General features: G+C 38.1%; 4 protein-coding genes and 2 long non-coding RNA genes across 8 annotated transcripts; 2 read left to right on the forward strand and 4 right to left on the reverse strand.

Moving 5' to 3' along the window:
- The first annotated feature begins 1,750 nt into the window (after nucleotides 1-1,750).
- On the forward strand, nucleotides 1,751-3,666 carry LOC103341315 (uncharacterized). The gene is made up of 2 exons (XR_016122975.1): nucleotides 1,751-2,266; nucleotides 2,425-3,666. It is a non-coding gene; the product is annotated as an uncharacterized LOC103341315 (long non-coding RNA).
- Nucleotides 3,667-6,358: 2,692 nt separating this feature from the next.
- Nucleotides 6,359-8,691, reverse strand: LOC103341313 (uncharacterized). Of its 2 annotated transcripts, none has more exons than XR_016122979.1 (2): nucleotides 8,348-8,691; nucleotides 6,359-8,273 (listed from the first exon to the last, which is right to left on the reverse strand). It is a non-coding gene; the product is annotated as an uncharacterized LOC103341313 (long non-coding RNA). The 2 variants fall into 2 exon arrangements; XR_016122978.1 differs by having other exon boundaries at nucleotides 6,359-8,277.
- A 1,020-nt stretch (nucleotides 8,692-9,711) lies between these two features.
- On the reverse strand, nucleotides 9,712-10,668 carry LOC103341312 (uncharacterized). Its single transcript, XM_008244819.3, has 2 exons — nucleotides 10,347-10,668; nucleotides 9,712-10,206 (listed from the first exon to the last, which is right to left on the reverse strand). The coding sequence occupies exons 1-2, from the start codon at nucleotides 10,532-10,534 to the stop codon at nucleotides 9,954-9,956; spliced, it is 441 nt and encodes a 146-aa protein (XP_008243041.2). The 5' UTR covers nucleotides 10,535-10,668; the 3' UTR covers nucleotides 9,712-9,953.
- A 510-nt stretch (nucleotides 10,669-11,178) lies between these two features.
- On the reverse strand, nucleotides 11,179-14,170 carry LOC103341311 (large ribosomal subunit protein uL18). The gene is made up of 9 exons (XM_008244818.3): nucleotides 14,051-14,170; nucleotides 13,451-13,520; nucleotides 13,269-13,360; nucleotides 12,954-13,080; nucleotides 12,780-12,859; nucleotides 12,555-12,671; nucleotides 12,221-12,355; nucleotides 11,832-12,001; nucleotides 11,179-11,469 (listed from the first exon to the last, which is right to left on the reverse strand). The coding sequence occupies exons 1-9, from the start codon at nucleotides 14,051-14,053 to the stop codon at nucleotides 11,367-11,369; spliced, it is 897 nt and encodes a 298-aa protein (XP_008243040.1). The 5' UTR covers nucleotides 14,054-14,170; the 3' UTR covers nucleotides 11,179-11,366.
- A 605-nt stretch (nucleotides 14,171-14,775) lies between these two features.
- Nucleotides 14,776-16,105, forward strand: LOC103341310 (putative 2-oxoglutarate-dependent dioxygenase AOP1). The gene is made up of 2 exons (XM_008244817.3): nucleotides 14,776-15,268; nucleotides 15,352-16,105. The coding sequence occupies exons 1-2, from the start codon at nucleotides 14,868-14,870 to the stop codon at nucleotides 15,911-15,913; spliced, it is 963 nt and encodes a 320-aa protein (XP_008243039.2). The 5' UTR covers nucleotides 14,776-14,867; the 3' UTR covers nucleotides 15,914-16,105.
- Nucleotides 16,106-16,534: 429 nt separating this feature from the next.
- On the reverse strand, nucleotides 16,535-26,178 carry SAC9 (sacI homology domain-containing protein / WW domain-containing protein). 2 transcript variants are annotated; one of them, XM_008244816.2, is made up of 13 exons: nucleotides 25,906-26,178; nucleotides 24,823-25,421; nucleotides 24,248-24,380; nucleotides 22,704-23,920; nucleotides 22,108-22,215; nucleotides 21,794-21,964; nucleotides 21,213-21,455; nucleotides 20,356-20,790; nucleotides 18,835-19,662; nucleotides 18,523-18,720; nucleotides 17,772-18,227; nucleotides 17,438-17,668; nucleotides 16,535-17,186 (listed from the first exon to the last, which is right to left on the reverse strand). In XM_008244816.2, exons 1-13 carry the CDS (start codon nucleotides 25,916-25,918, stop codon nucleotides 16,905-16,907), a joined length of 4,914 nt encoding a protein of 1,637 aa, XP_008243038.2. In that variant the 5' UTR covers nucleotides 25,919-26,178; the 3' UTR covers nucleotides 16,535-16,904. The 2 variants fall into 2 exon arrangements, with proteins under 2 accessions (XP_008243038.2, XP_088899022.1); XM_089042896.1 differs by having other exon boundaries at nucleotides 20,356-20,786; nucleotides 21,218-21,455; nucleotides 25,906-26,175.
- Between the last annotated feature and the right edge of the window lie 632 nt (nucleotides 26,179-26,810).

The raw sequence follows: 26,810 nt of genomic DNA on the forward strand, positions 1-26,810 counted from the left end.
AAGTTTGAACACTATACAAACTTGGGACTGATCTCATGGATAATAGTGTAAAAGCTTTTACATAGACTATAGTATAGATCAAATACATAACTCTATTTAGTCAACTACGTTTACTTTTGGTTCTCCACATTTGTAGTCTTATTTGTATTGCACTTGTGTAGACCAATAACTTTTATGGTCTTATTTGTACTTCTTTTTGTTTGTAACTGGAAAATATAAAAATGAGTCATTTACAAGTGTTGTGGTTGATTAATTAATACTCTTACCTTCTAACTTACTGAATAACATTAATGCACAATTAATATTTGATATCATCATAGATAAATCATATATATATATATATTTGCTATTCTGACAAATATATATATATATATATATATTAGGGTATGGACATTGTTTTCTCAATGTGTAATGTATTATATATTATGTTGGCTTACCTTTCAGGATAATGTATAATTTGACAATTTTGATTAACTACGGTAGGAAGTGGGTTAACTCAATGTATAAAAATTGCAAAACTAAAGGACTACTTGTTTAAGATAAAATTATGATAGAAGAGCTTCAGAATAAGGCATATGACATTGTAAATGTGGATCAAAATGAGTATGAAATAAATATGAAAGTCATATACAATGCAATGAAAAGTGCATGGCCTGCAGAAATAGTTCATGATGGTGACCTGAGAGCTTTTATTTTTTAAAGTCTTTCAAGGATTTATAATATTTCGTTGTGCATTACATTGAAGCATAAAATATTTTCTTATGGAAGTGGAAGCAATCAGCCAATGCCAATAGACCTCAATTTGGGTACTCAAGATGATTTAGAAGATAATGATCAATACCATGATTCAGAAAATGACTTGGGAAATGCAGAAATTGAGGACTCAAAATATGAAGAGGAAAACACTACAACACAGCTAGATGAGTTGCTTTGTGAGAACATGCAATTTGAGGATATGCCACATGTAGAGGTTGATAATGTGTTCCAAGATAATGTTGAATTCAATGACTTGTCTCGTGAAAACATGGGATGTGATGATGTTCCAGCTATCAATGTGCACTCTGATGAACCCAACCCCAACAAACCAAATGCTCGGAACAAGGATAAAAATTATGTAAATGGATCAGACATGACATAGCTATGCAACTCAAGTGCAGATATAAATGTAGGTCAAGTGCATGAGACTAAGGAGGATATAAACATAAAGTTGGGTATTGATGCTATGACAAAAAATTATGAGTTCAAAGTGAAGAGATCCAATAAAGAAAGATTTGAAGTTGGTGTGTCGATGCATATCTTGTTCACGCATTTGATCATCTTATGGTGCAAATATTTAATGTTGATTATAAAGTGGGTCATTATCTTATGCGGCTGGATATGAAAAGTGGGCTCGTGCACACTTTAATAGGAAGCGGTACAGCCTAATGACAATAAATATTGCCGAATTTTTCAACTCAATCACTAGAGATGCTCGTAAACTACCTATTACCAATTTTATGGAGTATTTAAGAATGAATATACTTCAAAAATGATTCCATGAACGTCGAATTGAGGCAGCCAAAATGAATTCACATTTGATAGAGTGGGCAAACAATTTGGTTCGAGAAAATAACAAGAAAGGGTTGTCATTGCAAGTATTTCAAATCCATTACATTTTATTTTGTTGCAAGTAAGGAATGTATACGGACATTTAACCGAGCGGGCAGACATTTTCTGGACTAATACAAGAGGATGGGCCAAGTTCTAAAAAAAAGAGAAGAAGGGATGGGCCAATGCGAATTGAAAGTGAGGACACGCGGCCGAGTCCAGGGTCGAGGCAATTAAGCAAACCAGTCCAGTCCACTAACTCTATAAATTCTAAATTATAATACAAAAGGAAACGACATCGTATGAAGAAGAAAACCTTCTTAACCAAAAAGGCGCCTGATCTCGCAAATGATAAAACCTTAACCCTCGTGCCCTCAGAGTCCCAAACGCGAGTGAGAGCAGATCTGAGAAAATGAGAGAGATGAAACACAGAGAAGGTCTGGAAACCCTAACAATGGCATTGTCTTTGTGATCGGAGCCTTCGCTGTAGATCAGAGACATGAGCGTGAAGAAAGAGAGAGACGACGGGGCATGAAGAAAAGCTCCTCCAATGCGATTCTTGTTTTGCGAAGTTTAACGCCTCGATGAACGCCATTGATCCACGATCGGATCCGTTCAAGAGCTCACCGTTGAAATCGCGTAGTAATTAACACCAAGACCAGAGATCTGATGGGGCTAGGTATGGGGTTTCCAGGACCCGTCAAAGTTGACTTTGAAATTTAGGGTTTACTGAGATCATTGTTTTTTATTTGATAGAGCGACATGCCTGAGGAATTAATTAGTAGGTCGGTCTTTAATTTAATGCATTAATGCGTTCGCTGTTTGCTTCCATTCCAGGTACACTCCCTGTCTGCTTGCTCAAGTTGCGATAGGGTGCGATGTGGACTGATAGAGGCACTGACAGTGGACCTTCCATATCCTTAAGGTTTTACTCCTTACTCATTCAAGCATGTGGATGTATGTTTTTCTTTTGTAAAATTTCATTTTTTGTTTTTAAATGGAAACAAAATGAATAAAAATAAGTTTCCAGAGACAAATAGCATAGTATTGTTGAAAAATTGAACGATATATCTGACAAAAGCAAAATTGACACACATTATGGGAGCGCTTTGAAATAGCAAATTTTTGTTGAATGATGTATTCTGATATGAGGTAGTGGGGGACGGTATCTTACATGTGGAATCGGGAACATTGTGACATTACATCAGTGATACACGGTGGCGTGGTGAATTTAAAAGTAATCATTTGTAGCAATATCGGGTGGTCTATTAACCATGCATAACTAGACTGTTCGGCAACTTGATGTTCTGACAAAAAGAGAACATCGGATGATGGGGTTTCTCTAACTCTCAATGTTAGAACGTAAAAAATCATAAATGGGTTAGTGCATTATTCGAATATTGTCGCACACAATGTTCTAGGCAATGTCAGTAATCTGAGTGTTTTAATTAGACTCTCCCCTTCTCAACTTTTCAAGTTAGGATGAGAATGCAAGGAGTCTGAGAAGTTCTCAGTATTTGCTTTTGCATCTATGCACCCAAGCAATGTTTATAGGTTATTACCATGGAAATAAAATTTGAAGCAGTTAAATTCGTAGAACTAAAATTTATCTGCCCACATTGTCAAATATATACCGAGAATATATTGGCAGTTATAAATTTAGAAGTCTGTTCACTCTCTCTCTCTCTCTCTCTCTCTGGTGTTCTGTTATATTTCCCAGTTGTAGTTGGTACATAACAATCTTAATTTGATATAATTTCTCATTGTAGCTGTTTAGCATTCACATTTTGTTATCTATTGACAATACCTTTGGATTGTGTACAAGCTGGAAGATATAAGACGTATATAATTTCTGTTTAATTGTTTTCCGTGTATTGGCAGGTATTCTTTTTGGTAGTAAAATGGTGTTTAAAACGAAGTTATGAATGTACAAATGTAGTAATAGAGTATTTTAAAATGTTTCTTCAGGATGTTGTGTTCTGGTTTGCGATCTTTAACATTCAGTGGTTATCCCACACCAAACGTTCTTCCTATGTGTTGCAGCAGCTTGCATTTTAAATAAAAGAACCTGTTGTTCTATGTTCTTTTTTGTTATTGACATAACAAACTGTTCTTCCTATCATTCCCACTTGTTGCATTTTAACTTTAATTTTTTTATTCTATGGTTTTTTTGATATGCTTTTATATAACTACCTTTCAAGTTTGTCCACATTTTAAAAACATTATCGTTCCTGAAATGCCAGCTTTTTATTTTGTAGGTAATTCTTTAGGATTGATGTTTCTTCTAGAGACGTGCAATGATTTTTTTTTTGTCAGTTAGTTCGTCAGTGCGACTTTCTAATGTTTGTTGTGTCGTACACTTGCACATTCAGTAGTTCTGCTTTGGTTCAACATATTATTTTGCACACCGACCATCTGGTTTATTTCAGTCTTTATTCCGATATTATTTCTGATGGTTCTAATTGTTTAATTTTGTCTCAACTTTTGAGTCTTGATATTATTTTATTAATTGTTTAACTGTTTTTTTTTTTCCCAGGTTCGCCTCAAATTTCCCTTTTGTTTTTTTGACTAATTTGATCTAATTTCAATCAAAACAAGTCTGTGTAATATCAATTCTTTTATTTGAGTGCTGCAGATTGTAGTTATTACTTGGATATAATTCCGACCAGCAATACTGAATTGGGCGTCGTCAAGTTTAAGGTTTGTTATCAACGTCCAAATAGGACACCTAAAGCCCCATGCAAGACAAAATTGGGCCAATGAATGAACCATAAACGATCAAAAAGGCCCACTGGAAAACCCATACAAGGTAAATAGGCCGAATGTAGGGCCAGTAAACTACAAAATGGGCCCGACGAATGGCCACTAAACGATAAAGTAGTCCCAATGAAGGGCCACTGAATGACAAAGTAATCCTAAAGAAGAGTCACTCGATGACAAAACAGGCCATGTAAATCATAAAATGACAAAATAAGCCCAATGAAGGCAAAAAAGAACAAAGAAGCCCAATAAAGGCCACTAAACGACAAAAATGGCCCCCCAACGGCACACTAAAGACAAAATAGGCTACTAAGCGACAAATTTGGCCGAAAAAGAATCACTAAAAGACAAAATAGGCCATGACGGCAACTAAACGACAAAAAAGCCCAATTAAGTGCCACTAAAAGACAAAATAGGCCCAAGGAAGGAACACTAGAAGACAAAATAGCCCAATGACATCCACTAAACGACAAAAACTAGACCATTTTTGGGCCGCTAAAAGACAAAATAGGCCCATAATGGATCACTAAACGACAAAATAGGCCCAATGAAGTGCACTAAACGACAAAAACTAAACCATTTAAGGACCGCTAAAAGACAAAATAGGCCCAGAAAATGGAGCACTAAACGGCAAAACAAGCCCAAGGAAGGTACACTACAAGACAAAATAGGCCCAATGAGGTCCACTAAACGACAAAAACTAGACCATTTTAAGGGCCGCTAAAAGACAAAGGGGCCCAAAATGGAGCACTAAACGACAAAATAGGCCCAATGAAGTACACTAAACGACAAAACATAGCCCAATGAGGTCCACTAAACGACAAAAACTAGACCATTTTAAGGGCCGCTAAAAGACAAAGGGGCCCAAAATGGAGCACTAAACGACAAAATAGGCCCAATGAAGTACACTAAACGACAAAACATAGCCCCAATGAGGTCCACTAAACGACAAAAACTAGACCATTTGTGGACTACCAAACGACAAAATAGGCCCAGGAAATGTTTCACTAAACGACAAAATAGGCCCAATGAGGTACACTAAACGACAAACCCTAGCCCAATGAAGGACCACCAAAAGACAAAATAGGCCGGGGACAATAAACGACAAAATAGGCCCATGACCTTTTTTCGTTTTCGGGCTCTTTAATGGGCCTATTTTGTCGTTGATGGCCCTAATTGGGCCAATTTTGTCTTTTAGTGTGCCTTTTTGGGCCTATTTTGTCTTTTGGCGGTACTATTTTTTGTCGTTTAGTGGCCATCAGGTCTATTTTGTCTTTTAGCAGTGCTTCACTGGGCCAAATTTTGTCGTTTAGTGGCCATCATTGGGCCTATTTTGTCTTTTAGCGGTCCTTCGTATTTCCCATTTTTGTGCTTATTTTGTCTTTTAGCGGTCCTTCATTGGGCCTATTTTTGTCGTTTAGTGGCCACTGATTGGGTCTATTTTGTCTTTTAGGGGTCAATGATTGGGCCAATTTTCGTCGTTTAGTGGCCATTCGTGGGGCCCCTTTTTTAGTTCAATGGCCCTTCCTTGTATGGGTTTTCCAGTGGGCCTTTTTAATCGTTCATGGCTCATTAATTGGCCCAATTTTGTTGTTCATGGGCTGTTAGGTGGTCTTATTCGGACGTTTATGGCTCATTCCTTGGCCCAATTCTCTGTCTCTCTCGTCAGATCAGTGAGTCCAAAGCTATTCACGATTGGTAAAACCCATTTTTTAACAGTTTTCTTCGCCCATGCCTAGTTAATCCAGAGTCTATCTCTGTCTCTTTTTTCTCTTTTGGGGTCAAAAACAAGGATGGGCTTTTATGGCCATAAAACGACCCATGAGATTACGTAAAGTACAAACAAGACACCAAAAGCAGCGGGCGTCATTTTTTAGTTTTTGAACAAGAACGCCAATCCATGTGGGCTTAAAGCTATTTGGTTGAGTGGGTTTTCTATTATTTTTTCTGCTGATTTGACATCTCCTTTGGAGGAGATTATATAAAAAATAGCCAAAATTTAACCCCCTACTTAAAAAAATGTCAGTTTTTATAAAACCTTTAATTCTATTTGAAGAAATTTGACATCAAACTGAGGAATATACTGCAACATACTAATGTTCCACTGATGAGAATATGACCATGATTCTGCAACTCACATATCCCTGCAATGACAGTCAGTTTACAAGTCTAAAGACGTTAAAAAAGGGCAAATAGTAAAGGAAAGCGGATAACCCTCAGTTAGTTAGAAAAAAGTATTTTGACATCATTAAGAATTAATCCAGTGCTGCAAAAGACAGTCTTCTCATCACCCATGACTTATCAAAATCATGTTTGGAAATTAATAAAATATATTACTATAAATTCATGTTATGCAATCAACTAAGGTTTGATGTGCGTCACATATGAAACCGGACGTTTGAGCATTCACACATGGACACACAAAAGAAGAAGACCACAGATACAGATCTCAGCAAATCATGAAAGTCAGCATTGTCCATTTAGTACTACAGCCCTAAAGATGAGTGGTAAAATTCTATCATATAGAAGGTTTAACGTAATTTGTGATAGGAGAAAGTTAAAAGTATCAAACCCAGATTGCAGATTGGGTGTGTCCAAGACCCCATGAAGAATTCCTTGCTATATTTTGGAGCCTGCAATGCAAAGAAATCATACTTGTCCCTGTGTTGTGGCGCCACTTGTAAAGCAGGTAGGGACAGGCAATGGGTTACCCATTGGCGCCACATAAGATAGGATCTATTTGAATAACTCAAACCCAAAGGTTCTTCAGTTGCCCCTAACAAACTCTAGGAAGTTGAATGAAATGCTTAAGGGAAGCAGGGTTAATAATATCCTATATAAATAATGGTATGATTTAATCTTAAATGATAAATTGAATATTTTTACAGAGTCCTATATGTATTGAAATGTCACTGTCTGCATGTGTGTGTGTGAGTGAGAGAGGAAAAATATGAATGGAAGGATGAAGGTCCTTTTACTAAGGCTTCTCTTTTCCTTCCCACGGGCTTGTCACAAAATTCTACAGAAGTACCACATCTTGTTATGCTTTAAAGTTTACAACATAAGAAACTATCATAAGGCTTAAAGGGCAGCTCACTTAAAGAGCAGACATAAGATCATTCTACAAATTGTAAAGAAACAGGAACAAATGGTGGTAGTATAAAATAAACGTGCCTGTATGAGAAATTTCTTGGAGCATCCTTCGCAATAAAGGATTTAGAAAGTGACTTTCCTTGAAACTTCCAGATTCATACGTTTTTTCAAACACAAGTTACAAAAGAAAATGCAAAATCAAAACCTCTTTAAAAAATACATAGTTTGTACAATGACCTCAAAGAAACTTAAATTTGGACTCAGCAGAAATTTAACTATACTTGAGATGTAGATAATGTAAAAATGGTTTTTCTATTTTTTCCCCATTTTTCTAACTCTCGATCGAGAGAAAGTCGGAAATATAAACAGAAAAATAGAAAAGGAAAACTCATTTATGCTCTCCCTTTTCAGCACCAATTTCTTGTCCTCAAAATAAGGGAGGACATGAAGTTGGTGATCAGAATAACGTTCTCTGCTCTCTGTGATCCCAAATCTTTAAAAAATGCATCTGATGCACACCTACATTGAAGAACCCTAATTCGACTCCACTCCATAAACCTCATTTATTGTTTAAATGCTATTATTTCTACAACTAGTAGATTTAAAGCCAATCAGGTATCACCGCACGTGGTGAAACCCTAAGCGTTCTTCTATCATGCAAAGGAACCCTAGAATTAATACAAGAAAAAGGTGCGAACAGAGGAATAGGGCAAAAATGCTCACCATTATTAACACAAGTCTATCGTCACGCCAAGAATGAGGAACCCTCGGACGGCACCATCGATATCTCGTACATTCTCCGTGTGTTTCCCTAAGCAAAACACATCCTCTTCCTATCTAAACAAAAAAACCCTAGAATTAATACAGGGAAAATGTGCATACAAAAAGATAGGGTAACGACGCTCACCCCGATGGACGACATCGTAGATCTCGTGAGTGCATTGTCTCCATTGACGGTGGCCTGCGAAGCCGATTCGTTCACCTTAGCCATCGAAAAGCCCTAAACCCAAACTGTGTCGTAATTCTCAGGAAGCTAGCATCGTCGACATAGTTGCGAATGTAAAAACGAATTCCTAGAACAAGACAGAAGCAAAATTTTCTCTAGCAAATCATAAACTCGAGCCTTGAATTTCTAGAGAAATCTTAACCTTGGGCCCTGATTGTCTGAAGAAACCTAGCCCCTCGGCCTAGATTGGAAAACCAGAATAGATACTAAATGAGGGCACGAAGTCGGCCTTATGAATGGCTCAAGGCGGGTCCCGATGGTTAACTTATAGTCCTTTTACCGTGGCAAAAAGACCTTCTTATCCTTGATGTTTTAGACTGAAATGAAGACGTGTCCAAGTGTTTTCTTTCTTGATTCCCAAACACCCAATGTGTTCCTTTGCTTAACGAATCAAAAGAGATATTGGGTGGAATGAGAAAATGTATTGTACATCAAATTGCCATGTCTGCTATCAAATTTCAATGTGATGTTTTAGATTTGAGATTTCCCTTGGAGAGAGCTGCAATGTGAGATCAAATGAGCATATCATTATCCTTGCAAATTCTTGGAAGACAAAAGGACAGTTTCTGAAGAAATGCAAAAGAATGAAAACAAATAATTGCTAGAAGAATGCTCTGAGTATTATATTCCTGCGTGACTCGAGCTAAAACTTGAAATTAACAACCAAAAACGTAGCTACATACACAGAATTAGTACGATAAATTGAGATCTAATGGTGAATGATAGCTTGCTTAGAGAGAAATCCTCCCACAAAGACGCGAGAAAGCTTTATCATGGTAACTTGGTAAGTCACAGAAGATGATAAAAAAATTTAGTCAAAGACCTCCTTTGATTTATCTCCCGAAACAACGGAACCATTTGAGTCGTATGCTTCAAACTTGTGGCAGAGAGAAAAAGGGAAAAGAAGTAATCTTAGTGGATGAAGGTTTTGAATTAAAAGCAGTAAGTTCTATTTGAACAAACAGAGAAAAGTGGTCCTCAGTTGAAGCAGACAACGAAAGAAAGCACCATTGTTAAGTTAAGATGGATTTTGCAGAGATGTCGGTTTGCATATTCAGTCGTATTTTGTGGAATTTCAAAACTCTTCTCTCTCTCTCTCTCTCTCTCTCTCTCTCTCTCTCTCTCTCTCTCTGGAAATTGGAACTAGACTAGTGTTGAATTTGCTTGGGGAATTCTGAAGGTGAACCATCCATCTTTTAATTTTTCAAGTTTGGAAAACCTTGTCAACTACAACTGGCCAATAAAAAAATGTCTTGGAGATGGTATTTAAGAAGATGATCCAATTTGATGAATGAAAAAGACCCTGATTAGATTACATATGATATGTCATATACCAGCAGCAGCAACAAGTTGGTTTGGCTGGCAGTGGCACTAACAAGACAAGACAAAAATGCGAATGAAAGCCTGTCCAATAATAATACTGGAAGAGCATACACAACAATGAAGGGACAAAACCCTCTTCTTCATTCCTTTGGTCCTTGAAAAAGAAGAGAGAGAAAGAAAGAAACTAGGGTTGGGATTGGGATGGTTGTTCAATGAGCTTCCCCTTGTCTCTTAGCTTTGCCACGGATTCTTTCAAGGCTTCCTTCCTCTTTTTGCTGGCCAGTACTTTGGCTAAAACTCCACTCACATTGGGGTCCTTTCTCTCCTTCTCCTCTGCTGGAGGCGGTGGAGGCCGTCTGGCTGCCGCATTTGCAATCGGACTTGGGTCACTCACATTGAAGCTGATAAGTGCACCAGCCAAACCCAATCCCAAACTCCTGCACACACACACACATACCATCATCGTGTGTTTCAAGTCTCCAAGTTGCAGCATTTCATGACCTCACCTCACATAATAAACACATACATATACATAGTTGAATGGAGAGAATAATGAATCAAATAGTAACCGACCAACCTGCGGCTGTTGATAACAAGTCTGTTATTGCGGGCATGGGCATTGGCATTGGCACCGTCTGATACTTGATGATAGCAAGCCCTGACTTTCTGGAAACCCACACAATATTGGAAACAGGAGTTGTTCTTAGTTGTTGTTGCGGTAGCGGGCGGTGGTTGTGGTGGTGGTGAGGCTAGTGAATGAGCCATAGCCTCTCTATCTCTATCTCTATCTCACTGGGTGCTCACTCAGGTCAGGTCAGGGTACTCGAATTTTTGAAGAGATCCAATTGTGAGCGTGTGTTGCGAGTAGACTTGTTTGGATTTTCAAGCTTTTAGCATACAAGTCTATTGGCTGGCACTAGATAAGGTTCACTTGTTGTGGACCCCCTTCCTCCTCGCCTCCAACCGTCTCTAAGCTAAGCTGGCTGATGATTTATTTCTGACTTACAAACGCATCAATTGCATATGCCATTCGTCCCAATTGCTGCTGAATGCTGATGCCAAAATTTGGATATCATATTCCCTTCTAATGAAATTACAGACAGATTCCGTCTTACTTGAACTTCATAACCTTTTCGTCTTGTAATTTCATTAGAAATCCAAAACAAATGAGATTAGATAGAATTAATGGAGGCACCCCTTTCAAGAAGACAGTCACCACCAGTAAGTTGGATTGACCTTACAAAATAGGTTCTACGCTTATTCCTTGGGGGAAATATTACTCTTTACTTAGGAGCCCATCATAATTTCATTCCCCTATTTTTTTCATTCCCGTTAACCTAATGGACACTTCCTATTAGGAAAACCACTGTTTGAAAATAAGCAAACCAACACAAAAATAATACTCCAGGTAGCAAAGCCAACACGAAAACTTAAATAACATCGTCAAAACTTTAGTCGGATTTCTGGCTTGAACCTCCAAACAAGAACATTATCCAAACGTCTAAAATATATAAAGAGAATATAGATATTATGGCCGATAGTTCAAAAAGATGTCCTAAGGGGAAACAAACTAGATCTCGCATCCCAATTAATAGTTTCACTCATCATCATCGTGGTCTTGAGCAGCTGAGTTAAAGGCATTCAATCGCTCAATCAACTTGTTCTTCCTTTCCTCATATGTAAGCTTCTTGAGGTTGTACCTGTTACCCGAAAAAGCAAATTTGGTTGGATGTGATAGAACCAGTTTCAAACACACTTTATTCAAACACAAAAAATAAGGATCCAAAATGATTCAACACTTTAGCCTACCAATAACTAAAATGATTTGACGCTATAATGCTCACCAACACCTATAATGATTTTGTATTGGTGGTATATACTTGTACCATTGAAGTACAGCAAAATAAAGTATACAAGGGCAAGCAACTTTCCAATATTCAATCCTTCAAATGATTAATAAATTTGAACGCATAAGCAACTGATCATACCATGCAGACACTGAAACTATGATCCATATAAACACATCCATAACTGTGAAACATTAAACAAAATCCATTTTTACCTCTTATGTTCTTTGGGAGGTTGCTTTTCAATCTTCTTTGCTGTAGGATCAGCACGGATGGCAGCATGAACTTTCTTGTACACGGCCTCAATGTTATCTGCTTCAATTCCTTTCTTGATATAGTCACTGAAGTGAGTCTGATATTTCTCGGGCTCATCCTCCATCAAAGTCTAAAAAACAGACAAATACAAGTTTAAGCAAGCAATTATGATGTCCTATGGCCAGTAAAGTAAAATGGGCATGCATAACCTGACTTCTCAACTCTTTTCCTCAACTCATTCTCAATCAAGGTCTAGAAAACAAACACTTAAGAATTTGAGCCAAAAATATCCATGCTTTTCACCAGAAAAGTGAAATGGGCATGCATGATATGAACTTTCAACTCTCACCCTCATGTATGCAGCAACATGACCGCCATAGATATACTTGCGATGCACCTCAGGGTCAAGCTGCTTGCTATCCTTGGAGAAACCAGCAAATCTCTTCTCACTGTGTGGGATATCCAATCCACCATCCAACGCACCCTGTATTTGGTTATTAAAAAAATTAATCTCCATGGTACCACCAGAAAAGCATAAGCAAGAGGGCACACCATGAACACAACAGAACTATGCAAACCTCATGCATTATAATAAATTTGGACAAAAAAAATCAAAAACAAAAACTTGATTCTCGTCATCGCAAAAACAGCTCAGAACCTAAAATCATAATCTGCTACCTTACCTTCAAGGCACCAAACACACGATTTCCAGTGGTTGTCCTAATCAAGCCAACATCAAGAAGAGCACGGAATGGCCTTCTGCTCTCAGCTGGCTCCACAGAATAGTCCTCACCGGTAGCCTGGAATACCACATAAATTTTAAAAATACAATCACATAAGCAAGAGGGAAATGAAGGGATTTCCTTTGAGATAAGGCAACAGAGATGATGATAATCAATTCATACTACCTCAACATTGCCCTCATATTCATCATCCATCTCAAGCTTCTTCAAGACACGACGAGCCAAGAGAAGACCAGTGCAGTAAGCTGATCATAAAATATACCGTTACGACCCCCACAAGCTGAACTCAAGCAAGGAGCCAGAATGGATTAATCTAGTAAAAGACAATGGTCAAAATACCTGCCGCATAGTTTGTGAGGCCGACTTCAAGTCCATAGCTTGGCAGCTCATGGGCATAGGCTGCAGCAAGAACCAAATCGCCAGCAATGCTGGCAGATAAAATTTGGGCAACAATATCCTTGTTGGTCTAACAACCAAGTTAAGTTTGAAAACATAGATAATGGAAAAAAAATTAAGATCACCAATAAACAATAATTAAATAAATGCCCATTTAAAATTTAACTCGGTACCTGGAGAAGGTACCTGTAAAAGACAAATATAAAATGAAAAACAAGACCCAAAAGCGCATAAGTTGGCAGACAATTTTCAGGATACAAATCTCACAACAAACCGATACTTGGGTGTGTTGTACTTGTTTTTGTCTTGGTTAATGAGCCTAATTCTGGCTCGGTAATCAGTCTTTCCCTCTGCGGACAATAATAGAAAATAAAATTATCATGCGCACAAAATATGACAAAAATGTCAAGACCATTTACCATGAAACACGAAATAAATACCTCGCCTTCTCTTGTACTTGACTTGAAACCGCTTGTAGTAGGCCTTGGACTTTTGAGCTTTGACGAAGGCCTACAACGAATAATTGAACAAACTTTTTAATTCCCTTGAAAATAATGTATAAACATCAGGTCATTGCCAACCCAAATCACAGTGTTTTTAAGTGAATGATTCTACAATGCAGACAGATCTAATTGACTGAGATAGAAAAAAACATTACCTACCAAAGGTAACAAGAAGAAATTATGCCCATAATAAATTAAAAAAAATAGTTTATATATAAATTTAATCATAAAAATGTATACACAAGTTGAAACTGAAAAACACAACATACGTCTTCATTATATACAGCGATGAATGAAGAATCAAATATTAAAGCCCAGAATTCAACTGAACCAAAAGGAAATAAGAAACACATATCATTCGCTAAAATGAACTAAAGCCCAGCGCCGTTCATAGATTGCAAAATGCACCTACTTAGCCAAATTCCAGAGTAGCCGTACATCAAATAATTACTACTAAGATTTCAAACGGAACGAAATGAACAGGTACAGAGTGTGTATTTGGGATGGAGGAAACAGAGCACACGTGAGGAAACTCACCATTGCAGAGGATCAGCTGCCGAACGAAACAAGGGGAAGTGAGAGAGAGACTCGGCTAGGGTTTGGACTGAGAGGCTGGCGTTTTATATAGTGAGCTTCCCTGATGGATTTTAGGATCAACGGCTGTGGACTGATGTGTGGTTTAGTAGGGTTTTGTGGTGTGATGGACGGGTGCGATTAGATGAGTCGTTTAAGGTTTTTTGGTCTTTACAAAAAGGTATGTAGGGGCATTTCACTCATTTGAACCCTTTAAGTTGGACCGCTAGTTCGGGGACCAAACAATGTTTTGGGTCACACACATTAGGCCTCTGGCAAAGAAAGAGGCTATATGAATTTGGGTTAGTCTCTGGCTAAAACTTAATATTTTCGTGCGGGCATATCATATGAGCCCGTGGCCCTATTGGATATAAAAATACATTAGGCCTTCATTAATTAAAATAATAATAAAAAGAAAAACCCCCCAATTAGCTTCATTAATTCAATTTAATGAAAGTAATTATAATGTTTATATCCTAATAATAAGAAATCTTAATTGAGCTCTATTTCAATACCTACAATAATTTATTCACTTCATCACATGCCCATGCGAAAAGTACGGTGCTTTTCTAAGAACCACTTCTATGACCTAGAAAACGCTATCAGAAGCTCTCCCAAACAAGGCTACAATCAACGCTGAGCAACTGAATTGGGCATAAAAGTCAAATATCGACTAATTGAAGTCAAATGTGGTGGCTAGTCTGGGCGGCCTTAAGAGTACAAAAAGTGATGAGAAATTTAATTAGGGAAATTGATCGATCAATCAGCCGGTACAGGAAATATGGGTGTTACCGAGAGAAATACACAGGAGGCCAAGATTCCGGTTGTAGATTTTTCCAAGATAATCAACCATACAAGTAGTACTACTAGTACTAGTAGTAGTAGTTGTTGGGTGGAAGCGCGGGCGCAAGTCTGCCAGGCACTGGAAGAGTACGGCTGTTTTGTAGCAACACTGTCAGATGCTGATGCTGACGAGTACAACAAAATCTTTGGGAGCTTAGACGAGCTGTTTGGTTTCCCAAAAGAAATCAAACTGCAAAACACTTATGACAAGCCTTTCCGCGGCTACCATTCCCCTAATGACGTCCATGAAGGCTTGGGGATCGATGATCCAACAAACCCTCAAGCAATTCACAACTTCGCCAACCTCTTTTGGCCCAATGGAAATCATCCTAACTTCTCGTAAGTTGTTGGAATTAGAGGATTAATTACATGCATGTTAATCTTGGTTTAGTTAATTAATGAATTGATAATAATATACGTAGTGAAAGTGCTGATGGGTATGCGAAAGTGGTGGTGAGGCTAGATGAGACTGTGACGAGAATGATATTTGAACACTACGGCGTGGACAACAAATGGTGCGAGAGTCATATTGGAGCAACTGATTATGTACTGCGACTGCACAAATATGATGGAGCAGGAGCAGCAGGTGAGGAGCACATGGCGCTTCCTGAGCACACCGACATGAACCTCACCACCATAATTCATCAGAATCATGTCAATGGCTTGGAGGTGAAGATTGCAAACGGTGACTGGGTTCCTTTTGATGTATCGCCTAATTCGTTTATATTCATGACCGGCGATGGCTTCCAGGTGTGGAGCAATGACAGAATAAAACCTTGCGTGCATCGAGTGATGATGAGCGACAAGGAAGTGAGATACTCGGTGTTGCTGTCGACATTTCACAGTGGAACCATAAGTGTGCCGGAGGAGCTCATCGATGATCAACACCCTTTACGATATAAGCCATTGAACCATCTTCAGTATCTGGCCTCACAGCTCGGTCAAAACTACAGGGTTTGTGTTAACAACTTCTGTGGTCTTTGATTTCATTTATACTATTATTGATTAGGCAAGACTATGCAAGCTTGCCTGACAGTACCCTATATTTTAAAGTAATTAAATAAATGAAACAACACCAATGAAGTGGGAACCCTCCCTGTCGACTGTCACTGGTTGTATGTGTACAAACAAGACAATATATATATATATATATATGTCATCTTTTCTTCTTGTTTATATACATGTTCTTGTTGAATATCTCATCTACAATTATTGTGTGTCCGTCCAGTCTTAATTTATAATAGGAACAGATAATAACATAATTAATCAGAACATACATAGGTAAGCAAACTGAAAACAAGATTCTTGTCATAGATTTAAATCGATGGCCGGAAAATGAAGATGAAGAACAAGGGCAAGAGGACCTTGGCCAGCTACTACAGTGCCACCCCCACTGACATGACATCCACCCATGAAAGCATTGGTATTGACAATGCTAGAAGAAGCCCCGCGCTAAGTGTCACAAATTCACTCATCTCTTTTGGCCTAACGGAAATGAACGAGTTTGTTCTTCTTCGCCTGCTAAAATGTCGTTCGTATCCGAAACCTTTTATCTTACATTCAAGATTTGATTAAAAAAGGAAAGAAAAGAGAAACATTAGAAAATGCCACAATCGAATCACATCAACTAATTAGCTCAACCAAACAAGTCAGTTTACAAGGTTCTTTGGCTCCAAATACACACTAAAGACTTGGTTTTGAACAACATAACATAATCTCACCAGACTTGCACAATAGAGACACACGTGTTTCTGATTCCCTAACACTACCGATGATCTTATCTCAACGAAAAAGATAAACAACACTACTGATATTATTACATCAATGAATGATAATATAATAACATTACAAGAAGGAAAAAATGAAAACAAATTGAAGAAGAATACACAGCCACAAAATCGATCAAAAATCAATCCTCAAGACCCAAAACCCCTTTCTTTGCCCCCCTCCCTCCCTGCTACAGCAACACTATAATTCAAACTGCTGAAAGGCTTGCCCATTTTCCAAGTTCGTATGGATCAGCATAGTAATACAACTTGATTCTATTGGACAGTGACAAGCCTGCTGCCACTGGTAGAACTCTAGAACTGGGATCATCCTGTTCTGTTGGGTCATCTGCAAATGCTGTAATATCTCCAAGGAGTTTAAATGTGATTCTACGGGTTTGTATCTCTCGGGGGAAATCAAAGTACATAGGTGTTCCAGCCTTAGCCTCTGGCAACCGATATTCTGCAATCGTTAACAAGCTGTGGGGTTCCTGTAATAATTATTGTCTCCAATAAGTTCAAATGGACTTTGAAATTCACCCAAGTTATCACAGAAAGAAACTTATCATATACAATATTGATTTTCCAATATGATATATGATACAAATTTCGCTAAACTGATGTGGATGTGCATATTAACGTCTTCATACCCATTGGGCTAATTGAGCCACATGGAAATACCCTACCTAACCCCCCTTCACCCTCACCAATAGCATAACAATAAAGCAGGTCTAGTGAGTACCTGGACAACAGATACTTGTATATGAAGCACGGCTGGAGAGATGTGTCTCTCATCTACAAGTCTTGCTGACATATCCCAGATATGCGCATTTGAAGAGGGTGAATGGGTAACCAGAGGCTTTATTGCACCAAAAGCATCAAGACGAAATCCAGCAAGCAAAGGTGAAGCAGGAGATAAATATTGTTCCAAAACAATATCATTGTCCAACAGCCTCTCAGCCTCAATCGGAACCTGGAAGAACAAAAAATGACAAAAAATGAATTTGCCCATGATACAAATTCAATAAGGAAGCAAGAGTTTTGATTGAATAAAGCAGCTAAGCATGATATGTTACCCTAAATCTATTTAGTGGTGGAGCTCTCTCCAGCCAGCCTTTCAAATTCATCTGATCTGAGCCTTGTGCTGATGTATCTGCCATCTCTTTATTTACCGGGCTTCCTACTACCAGTATCCTTCTGGCATGAATACAGGGGTCTCTGTCAACTTCTCCTCCAAAAGAGGCGCGCCGAGTTACTTCTGCAAATGGATTTTCGTCAAGAGACAACAGATTCAAGTTCCCCAAATTAAGAGAACTAGAACCAGGTCGCTGAAGACGTAATGTTATCCAAAGAATGCGGCATCTAACTGGATTCCTGAATTCAAACTTCACATGCCTAGGTACTTCGTCTTCTCTAACCAACTTTTCTGGTCCATAATAGTCAGAGGAAGACATGATCTGGGACTGCACATCCCATTTTCCCATGCATGACCTTTCTTCCTTGTGTATTTTATTGCTGGCCCAGATCTGAACCTGTACTAACAACAGGAGTGAATTAGTCAAAATAGAATGTACAGAAAGCAATGAAGGTGCAGCATAAAAAGTTGCAAAATTTAACAATCTGTCGTTGCTAAATAAATTTAGGAGCAAAAGCAACAATCTACTACAAAGCAAGATTTCTGACACATTTGGCATTTCAAAATTATTTTAAGAGGATTATTCACTATTAAGTCACAGTAAGCCTATTATAAGGGAAACATATCAAAAACTGATGACTTTTCATTTACCAAATTTCAATAGATAAGAGAGTGTATAGAGGACAACTTACGGTGGGAGCATCAGCCTCAGAATAACCACATGGACTAAGAAGCAAAACAACCCCACCAACATCAGAAAGGCTACCAAGAACAATAATAAATTCAACAGAGGTGGCACTAGGAGGAGCTTTCCAGTATGAATGTCGTGGTCCACAATCAAGAGGAGCAAGCAATGACAAGAAAGGTGCTGAATCGGCCGCCGTTTCAACCTACAGTGGTAACAACAACAATATATAATCCAGAAAGCACATAGACATAGCAATAAGACACAAATCTGCTGTGGGAAGCCTGAAACAAGAGCGTAATATATGCCAAAACATTACCGAGTGTAAAAAGCTGGCGAACGGAAACTCAGCTAGGGATTCCTCTCCGTCAAGTAATTGTTGCTGAACTTTAATAGCTCCCTGTCTATCAGAAGAATGCTTCCTTTCAGAAAGAGAATTCTTTAACGAAAATCCAATCACCTGGTTCAAGGCCTCATGCGCAGCAGAATCTGCACGGGCACTTCTCCTCATGCTAATCAAGACTCTGACGTAGTCCAAGATCAATGCATCAAGCACAATATCATTGCAGCATCTTTTGCAAATAACACCATCCAGCACTACTGAACGATTTGTGGATACATCAACCTGGAAACCATGGCTTGATCCCCCCTGACTTACCACACCATTGGCCTCCCTTGAGCCATAGCCTGCAACCAGAAGGGCCCCTCTCCCAGCACAACAAACTTTACAAACTTTCCTTTCACATTGGGAACATAACAAGACAGACGGAGGAACTCCTGCTGATGATTCCATAAAGGAGGCGCGTGTAGGTGCATTAGTTTCAGCACGCACCTCACACGTGCCACCATAACAGCACTCCCCAAATCTAGTTATATTCCAGAAATCTATCACATTATCATCAGTAGTCTCAAGAGCAACAGCAGATGTAATTTTGTCTTCCAAGGAAGCTTGTCCAAGCAGTGCAAGGGAGTTTGCAACTCTGCACAATCTTCCCATGTATCGTTCATCAAGTAAAACATTAGGGTTTATAGTAGCAGGATCAGTTCCTATTGATAATAAAGCTGTATCCCTTTCAGCAGCAGAAATGTTCAGCCGGAGGCGTTCAATTTCAAGTTTCATAGCTCCCATGAAGTCTAGTTTTCTTTCCTGCAAACAATAGAGGTCGTCAATAGACTGCGTTGGGCTGACCTAATCCGTCAAAGTAGGAACCTTGTTTGACCTTTAGGGATGTTTTGGTCAACAAGCTAGGCCGATGCATTGAAATAATATAAAGTCACACTTCAAGAGGCTTAGCTACTTGGAACGTGAAAGGGTCTAAGAAGCAATTTATGAAGATGGAAAAAGTGAGGGTTATCCTGAGGAGGGAGAATAAAAAGGGGGCGGGGGGTGTGGGGGTGTTGGTGAGGAGAGTGGTGAGGGAGGGGTGTGGTTTGGAATGCTATTGGAGATAGATATGCACAGTGGTCAAGCTTACAAGCTTTAGCTGAAGTGGCATTGGAGTGAGATGGAGAAAGGGTGCAGAGTGTCATAAAAAGCTTACTTGATATCTATACTGCCAACAAATGCAAAGACTTAAAAATTATGGATGTAAAGCCAGAAGTGATAGAAATAAATTTCAAATGAAAAAAAGTGATCGGATACTGACATTGAAACACAATAAACTCAACAAAGAGATTGAGTCAAGGCATGGAAACATTGTATATGAGATTTTAAAAATTAAATTGATTAAATGCTTTTGAAGAGAAGGATTTCAAAGGACTTCCTTGAACATAATTTATAAGGATAAAGCACGATATAGCATAGTGGTTCAAGGAAATAACAGAAGAGTTAGTATCATACCATACGTGGCCCAGCACAGGATTTCAAACAATCAATATACTTCTGGGAACTGCTATCTGAAGACCTTCCATCATGCGATGAAGGGAATTTATGATCAGTTTCAGCACCATGATATTCAACAACAGCTTGGTCCAAGAAATCAAGCAAGTCACCTCCCTTGTCCTCAGTATTTCCTATCACTGGCTGAGCAACGTGTTCTGAAAGCATGACCTCTCCAGTCAATAGGTCAACCAAATTGTTGCCAGATGCACTTGGTTGCACTGGTGGTGGCACATTTTCATTAGAAGAAGCACCGGAAAATGGATTCGTATCTAACCCAGAAGAGAAAGGATTGGTTTCATTCTGAATTTTTTTAGTATGTTCAGGTAATGTTGCACCAGGGCCTTCGTTAGTAAATACACCCCTCCAAGGAAGAGAAACTCCAAGGACTTCTATCTAGAAACAAATTCAGAAAAGAATTATCATCCACTAGCAGTTTTTGCAAAACCACATCCCATTAGAATACTGGACTAAGATAAATTAGTAGACTCTTCCACATCAGAGTTTTGAAAAGTTATGGACTAAGAATATTTGCCACAAGACTGAATGCATACAAGGATCAAACCTAATAAATATGAGATTGAGCAAAAGTCAACCAGAAACAGAACATAAGATAATACATGCACACATATAGAGAATAGATTTAATTGCAAATTTGCAACATTCATGGATCCTCATACATGCCAAAAAAACCAAAAGGCCTAAGCTTCAACCAAGCTAGAGCTACCATTCAGAGCTCAAATAACTAATGGAATGGTCGTGAACCAAAGACAATGACAATGACATATCAATTAATAATTCCAGAAGTTGCTTTCTACCTCACCAAGAGTGATAGGGCTTCTTCCAGAGACAGCAGGATAAAATGTAAGGGCAACTACACGAGTAAGAAAGTCAAGTTCTCCTTCCAGTTCTTCAAAATCATACAGTAATGGAAGGGTAGATGTATCTTGAGCATGAAGGCGTGCACCAGCTCCAGTTACAGCCATATCCTCTGGACTAATTAGCCCTGGTAAGGGTATCAAAAGGTTTGTTCCATTTACACACTGAGGTATTGACGCACCCTGTCATCAGAATCCAATAAAAGATTAGAAACTATAGGAGAAATTATATTAACTTCCCACAAGTAGATTCCCCCGTTATGCACAAGAGTACAAGAAACTAAAAAAAAAAACCGAACCAGAGCCATGAATTTCTTTTTTATTTTACATAGTTTAGTTTTAGGAACTAGGTGACGCCCTTGCAATTCATAGCTTAATCTAGTTGTTAGTCATTACATTACATAGGAACTAAAAGGATCCTCATCCTATTTTAGCTAGATACCTGGGACAATCAATTCTACATTAAAATCAAGTTCAGAGAAAATTAAAGTTGTAGGTGAAGTGGAAGAAAGATTACAGACCTCCAAGACCAGTTTTAGCCCATCTAAAGAGCGTCCCGTCCTTACATCAACTGTTGACGGATAGGTTGAATCATCTGCACCATGGGATATAGTGAGAAGAAGCTGACAAACATGGCAAGGTTCACCTAGATAGATAAAAAGTTCAATCACGTCTGCAGCCTGTGGGCAAACCTGTGTCACAAAAACTATTCCAAATAAGAATTGGTAAATTCATAGAAAATAATTTAAATGAAGAAACATAAAAGGATTCACCAGAAAAGACCATTATGGTACAGTCCAATGTTCCACGCAATGAAAACTGAAAAGAAAAGTACCCAGACTAGATCTTTTCTCTTGAAACTCAGAAGACTGGCTCCACCATTGGAACTTGGAAACATGTTAGCAACTGGCTTAAGAAAGAAACCGGATGGTCGAGAGACTACCTGCAATATCAGCATGCATAATGCTAAGTTGAGAGACCTAACTCTATGATAGTATACAGGAAAACAAATGAAAACTGAAATTCAAAATGCAAAGGTCAAGTTAAATATTAAATATGCTCAGCTCTAAAACCAAGACTGAAAGGAACTTTCCAGGGAAAGCCAACACTTTGTGAACAGTCATCAGTCTGCAGTTTAAATCCAATGCCAAAACTGGAATCATTGGAGTGTTTCCTAAACAGATAAAAATCCTCTGCTGAGTGTTACAAGTAACCAAAAGGCCTTCTGATATGCAGCTGGTGACTCCGTACCATGTGACAACCCTTAAAGAGTTATGCAAACTTAGAATAAAAAAACTTGCCAGTTAATCTATGCAAGTTAAGAGCTGTAGTTGCAACTTGCTAGATGCGCCAAGCTCAAAAAGAAGCATAGAGATATAAATGAAATTATTATCACTACAATTGATCCAGACAAGTCTCAGAATAACATACATTAAGAGGGTGAAAAGAAACTGATGGAAGATGCTTGAATAGTCTCATTCCAAGGAACATTTCCAGTTGCTTTTGACGAGAGCTGTCTACAACTGCATTTTTATATCTCCTCTGCAAAGTGATTTTCATATTCTGTGCTGCAGAAAATTGTTTATACTTTCCTGCATCTTCGTTGAAAATGCTGAGGATTTGGCTATGCATAGCTTTAGAACCAGTATAAAGTGTTGCATGAATATCACCCGCAAGCAGAAAAAGATCAGCAAGCTGGGATACTGGTGGTAAAATTGTTGTCCTCTTGAACTCCTCAAATGCCATATCAAATCTCTTCCAAGGCTTATCAGGACATGGATGCATCCATGTTGTGGTCCTAGTATTGTGATCAATATAAAATGTTTTCCCTGTTACTGCATCAGATCTCTTCTCCCAGCCTGGTGGCAAAGGAGCAATATAGCCACCATAATTAGTCATTGATTGATAACCATATGCCAAATCACTATCAAGTGATATACCAAGCCGCCTGCACTGCTCCACAAAAACCTGGAGGGAGCCAAAATAACTTGCAGCATTTGTCCTATCCAAAGAATCAGCACAGTTGAAACGTATCACACCATTTTGATGTGATCTTAAGCAGAAGGCACCTTTAAAGTCATCATTGCAGATAATTTCTCCTCTGCATTCCTTAATTCTTTCTCGTGAAGGCAAAAAATCTCCTTCAGAAATGCCTATAGAAACAGTGGGTGCTTTTAAATGTTTCCATAATCCTTCGATGGTTTGCTGTTCACCTTTTAACTTTATACTGGCATGCCAATCATAATTTATTAAATGAATTCGGGTATACGGAAGTTTTCCTGTTGACCTGATGTAGTTTAAAGATTCTTCAAAATGCTGAACTAAAATACATTCCGATTTTCCTTCTCCATTCCTAAGCAAGTTGATGCAGACAATTGGAACCAATGCTTTTCTATTCTGACTCCCGCCAACAGCTACATCTAAATTTCGTGCATCATACCGTTTACTCAACCTCTGGTAGTACTCAGAACTCCCTTTATAAGGATCGCGATCTGAAACGTATATTTCTGCTTCTGCAGCAGTTATCTTTAACTCTGCACCCCACCAGATTGGAATTGTGCCCCGTCGCCATACGTATATGTTAAAAGGAACAGTTTCACCAGCCCTTCTAGGGACCCACACAATTTGCTCACACTCCACTTCATTTCCTGTCAGACTCACATTCTTTGTAAGTATGAAAAATTCAATTAAAACATAAAGAAGTAAGAGGAGAATAATCTGTATTCAGAAAGTACATTCTTATGACTAAATAAGCAAAACAAAAACAAAAGTATACAAACCAAATGAAAACGAAATAACATGGATCAAAAATTTGAATAAACAAAAAAATTCATATGTTGTTTTTTCTATATTACTTTCTGTTCTCAATATTTTGAGGAACCATGCTGTAGTTAATGAAAAAATGCCACAACCATGGGTACGTTTTGAAGAAGAAAAACTTGAGATTTGTTAATAACTTCAAAGTGTCATGTTACCTGTGCTAAAACATGAATTTAGTCCCCTAGCCAAGTATCGAGTACCAGGATGCAGCCTGCTACGACGAGCTATGAGAGCGACAATCCCTTCTAGTTTCCCTAAGGTTCCAAAACTTCGACATTCTGCAAAACCCTACACATTAATATCAAGTAAGAGAACAGTATGAACAGGTTAACTTCACATCTAACCACATAATTCCATATGCTATCTTAAGATCTTAACCACAATTTAATTTCTTATAATTGTAGTGCTGGTATAAAACTGTGATCAGAAAGCAGGAAGAAAACTGTAATAAAAAGAAATTTTGGTAAAACAACAAAACTCCTAACCAAACTAACAAAAATCAGTAGTAATAATATATACTCACAGAGCTGCATAGAAATATAAGTATATGTGAAAGCAGATTGGAAACAATTGGCTACAATGAACATATAATGCATAGACTTGAACAAATCAGCATCAATAATTTGAGGCAGTAGGCTTAGAAATCAGATGGTTAAAAAATAAACTTCAGGTGAAAGAAGATAAGAGTCACATGAGCATCAATTTGAAGATACCAAGAATGAAGCAAAACCTGCAGAAGTGTCACACAATGCTGTGGCAGCCCAATGTTTTTGAAAGGCATCGAGAACCAGGCATTCCAAACGAATTCATCATCAGGCTCATGCAAGCACATACGGCTAGGAAATGGCCTAGTGATGTCCCTTGCATCACAAAAGTAGTGTTTCCCATCAATATCAAGATCAGTCAATTCATTAACATTCTTTACTTCTCCTTTCCCTTGTGGTTGTGGATTCTGAAGTGAAATCTTGATCCATTGGCTCTCAGTCACTGTATACACACACCCTCCACCTGGCAAATTTGGAACACTAGCAGTCAACTTGGTAGCCACAAGAAGCATCCCAAAGCTGCCCAAAGCAGCATAACCCAATATTGCATGAGCATAAGTTGTACTCTTAAGCAACCAGTGCGACCCATTTGTAATGTAATCCAAAGCTTCCTTTTCGGATTTGAAGACATCAAATCCTGGCTTCGCATTGTAGCGAAGTGCACCAGTTGTGGGATCAACATGTATGACCTGAGTGTCAAGCCTAGAAGACAAGCTCACAATTATATACACTTCACCAGTATCCAATGTCACAACTATAACAGATGTCCCCCTTGTACCACCACCTGAAAGAAACACCATAAGTATAAGCATGTAAAATAAAAACAGAAACATAAGCAATCTTGTAAAGAAAGAGAACATAAAAGTGTGTGTATATGATATTTAAACAAACCCAGATATTCTCTAACAAGTGAAAAACAACTATTCGCATTTATGGCTTATGCAAGACCAAAAATCAGATTTCAATTTCAATTTAAAATACAAGATTCACAGTGTTGAGATGTTTAAGTTTACATATACATGTGTGTGTATCAGGCTGAAGTATTTTCCAATTTGAAATGCCCCAAACACAGGAAGAAGAAATAAGCTTGTAAGCAAGAATGAAAACTAAGAGTATATAATCTTGCAACACCACTACATATACATGGAGATGCATATACAATCGAGAAGAATATGCAAGTTGAAAATCAAAATAAATAATCAAGATCACATTCAAAATTGAAAAGCGATAAATCACATCAAAGATTATTGAAGACTGAAGTAGATGACCAGGTGATTCCATGAGATCTCCTTTGTTATTGCGCGATGCTGGAGGAATTCGATCTGATGGAGAGAGAGAAATGGTTATTGAACGCACCGCAGAATTTCGACCATTAGAGAGTGGAGAGCGTTATTTGGATGCTGCCAGCTCTGCAGAATGCTGCCAGCTCTGCAGAACTCATCACTTCTCCTGTCTTACCAAATGTCATCAGAAAAATCAAGTCTCTATGCGCAGAGTAACATTTTTTTTTTGGGTCAAATGCGCAGAGCAACATAGAGAGCAAGATATAAACGATGACTTGTTTTTATTTATTTATTTTTTCTTTTCCGTATTGAACAAAAGAATAGAGGAAACTTTTATTTTTCCAGATCAATAAAATAACAATTTTTTGGTAATTAACCAGCGGTATATTAATGACGATAATATTTAGTGAATAAATACTAAATAATTATATTTATTTATCTTAAATAATTTTACGGACCTTAAAACTATTTTTAATTTCTGAATATATTTTAAAAATAGTTTCAATTATTTCAAAATCATAGAAAATTATTTTAGTATTCCAAAAATGGAATTTAGCCTCCAAACCCTAATTTCAAGTCTCGAACCAAAATCTTTAGCTTCCGAACTTGTTCCAAAATCTTTCTCGAGCCTCAAGCTTGATGACAAAAATCCTCGTTGGGTCTAGTCCTCAGCCCTAACAGTGGAAATTTCATAGCAAAATGAGGATCTTGTACGAGAACCCTCGAATTTTAAAAATCCCCAACGAGTATAGGCTGGGGATGGTACTTGTATCTCCATCCCCGAACCATGCCCAATATCATATATTAATTTTAAAATTAATAAATACATTATATAATATACCTTTTCTTATCTCCTACTTATTCTCTCAGTCTATCAGAATATATTAATT

Source organism: Prunus mume, linkage group LG8 (assembly GCF_029339155.1).
Source record: "Prunus mume cultivar Tortuosa linkage group LG8, ASM2933915v1, whole genome shotgun sequence".
Taxonomy (NCBI): Eukaryota; Viridiplantae; Streptophyta; class Magnoliopsida; order Rosales; family Rosaceae; genus Prunus; species Prunus mume.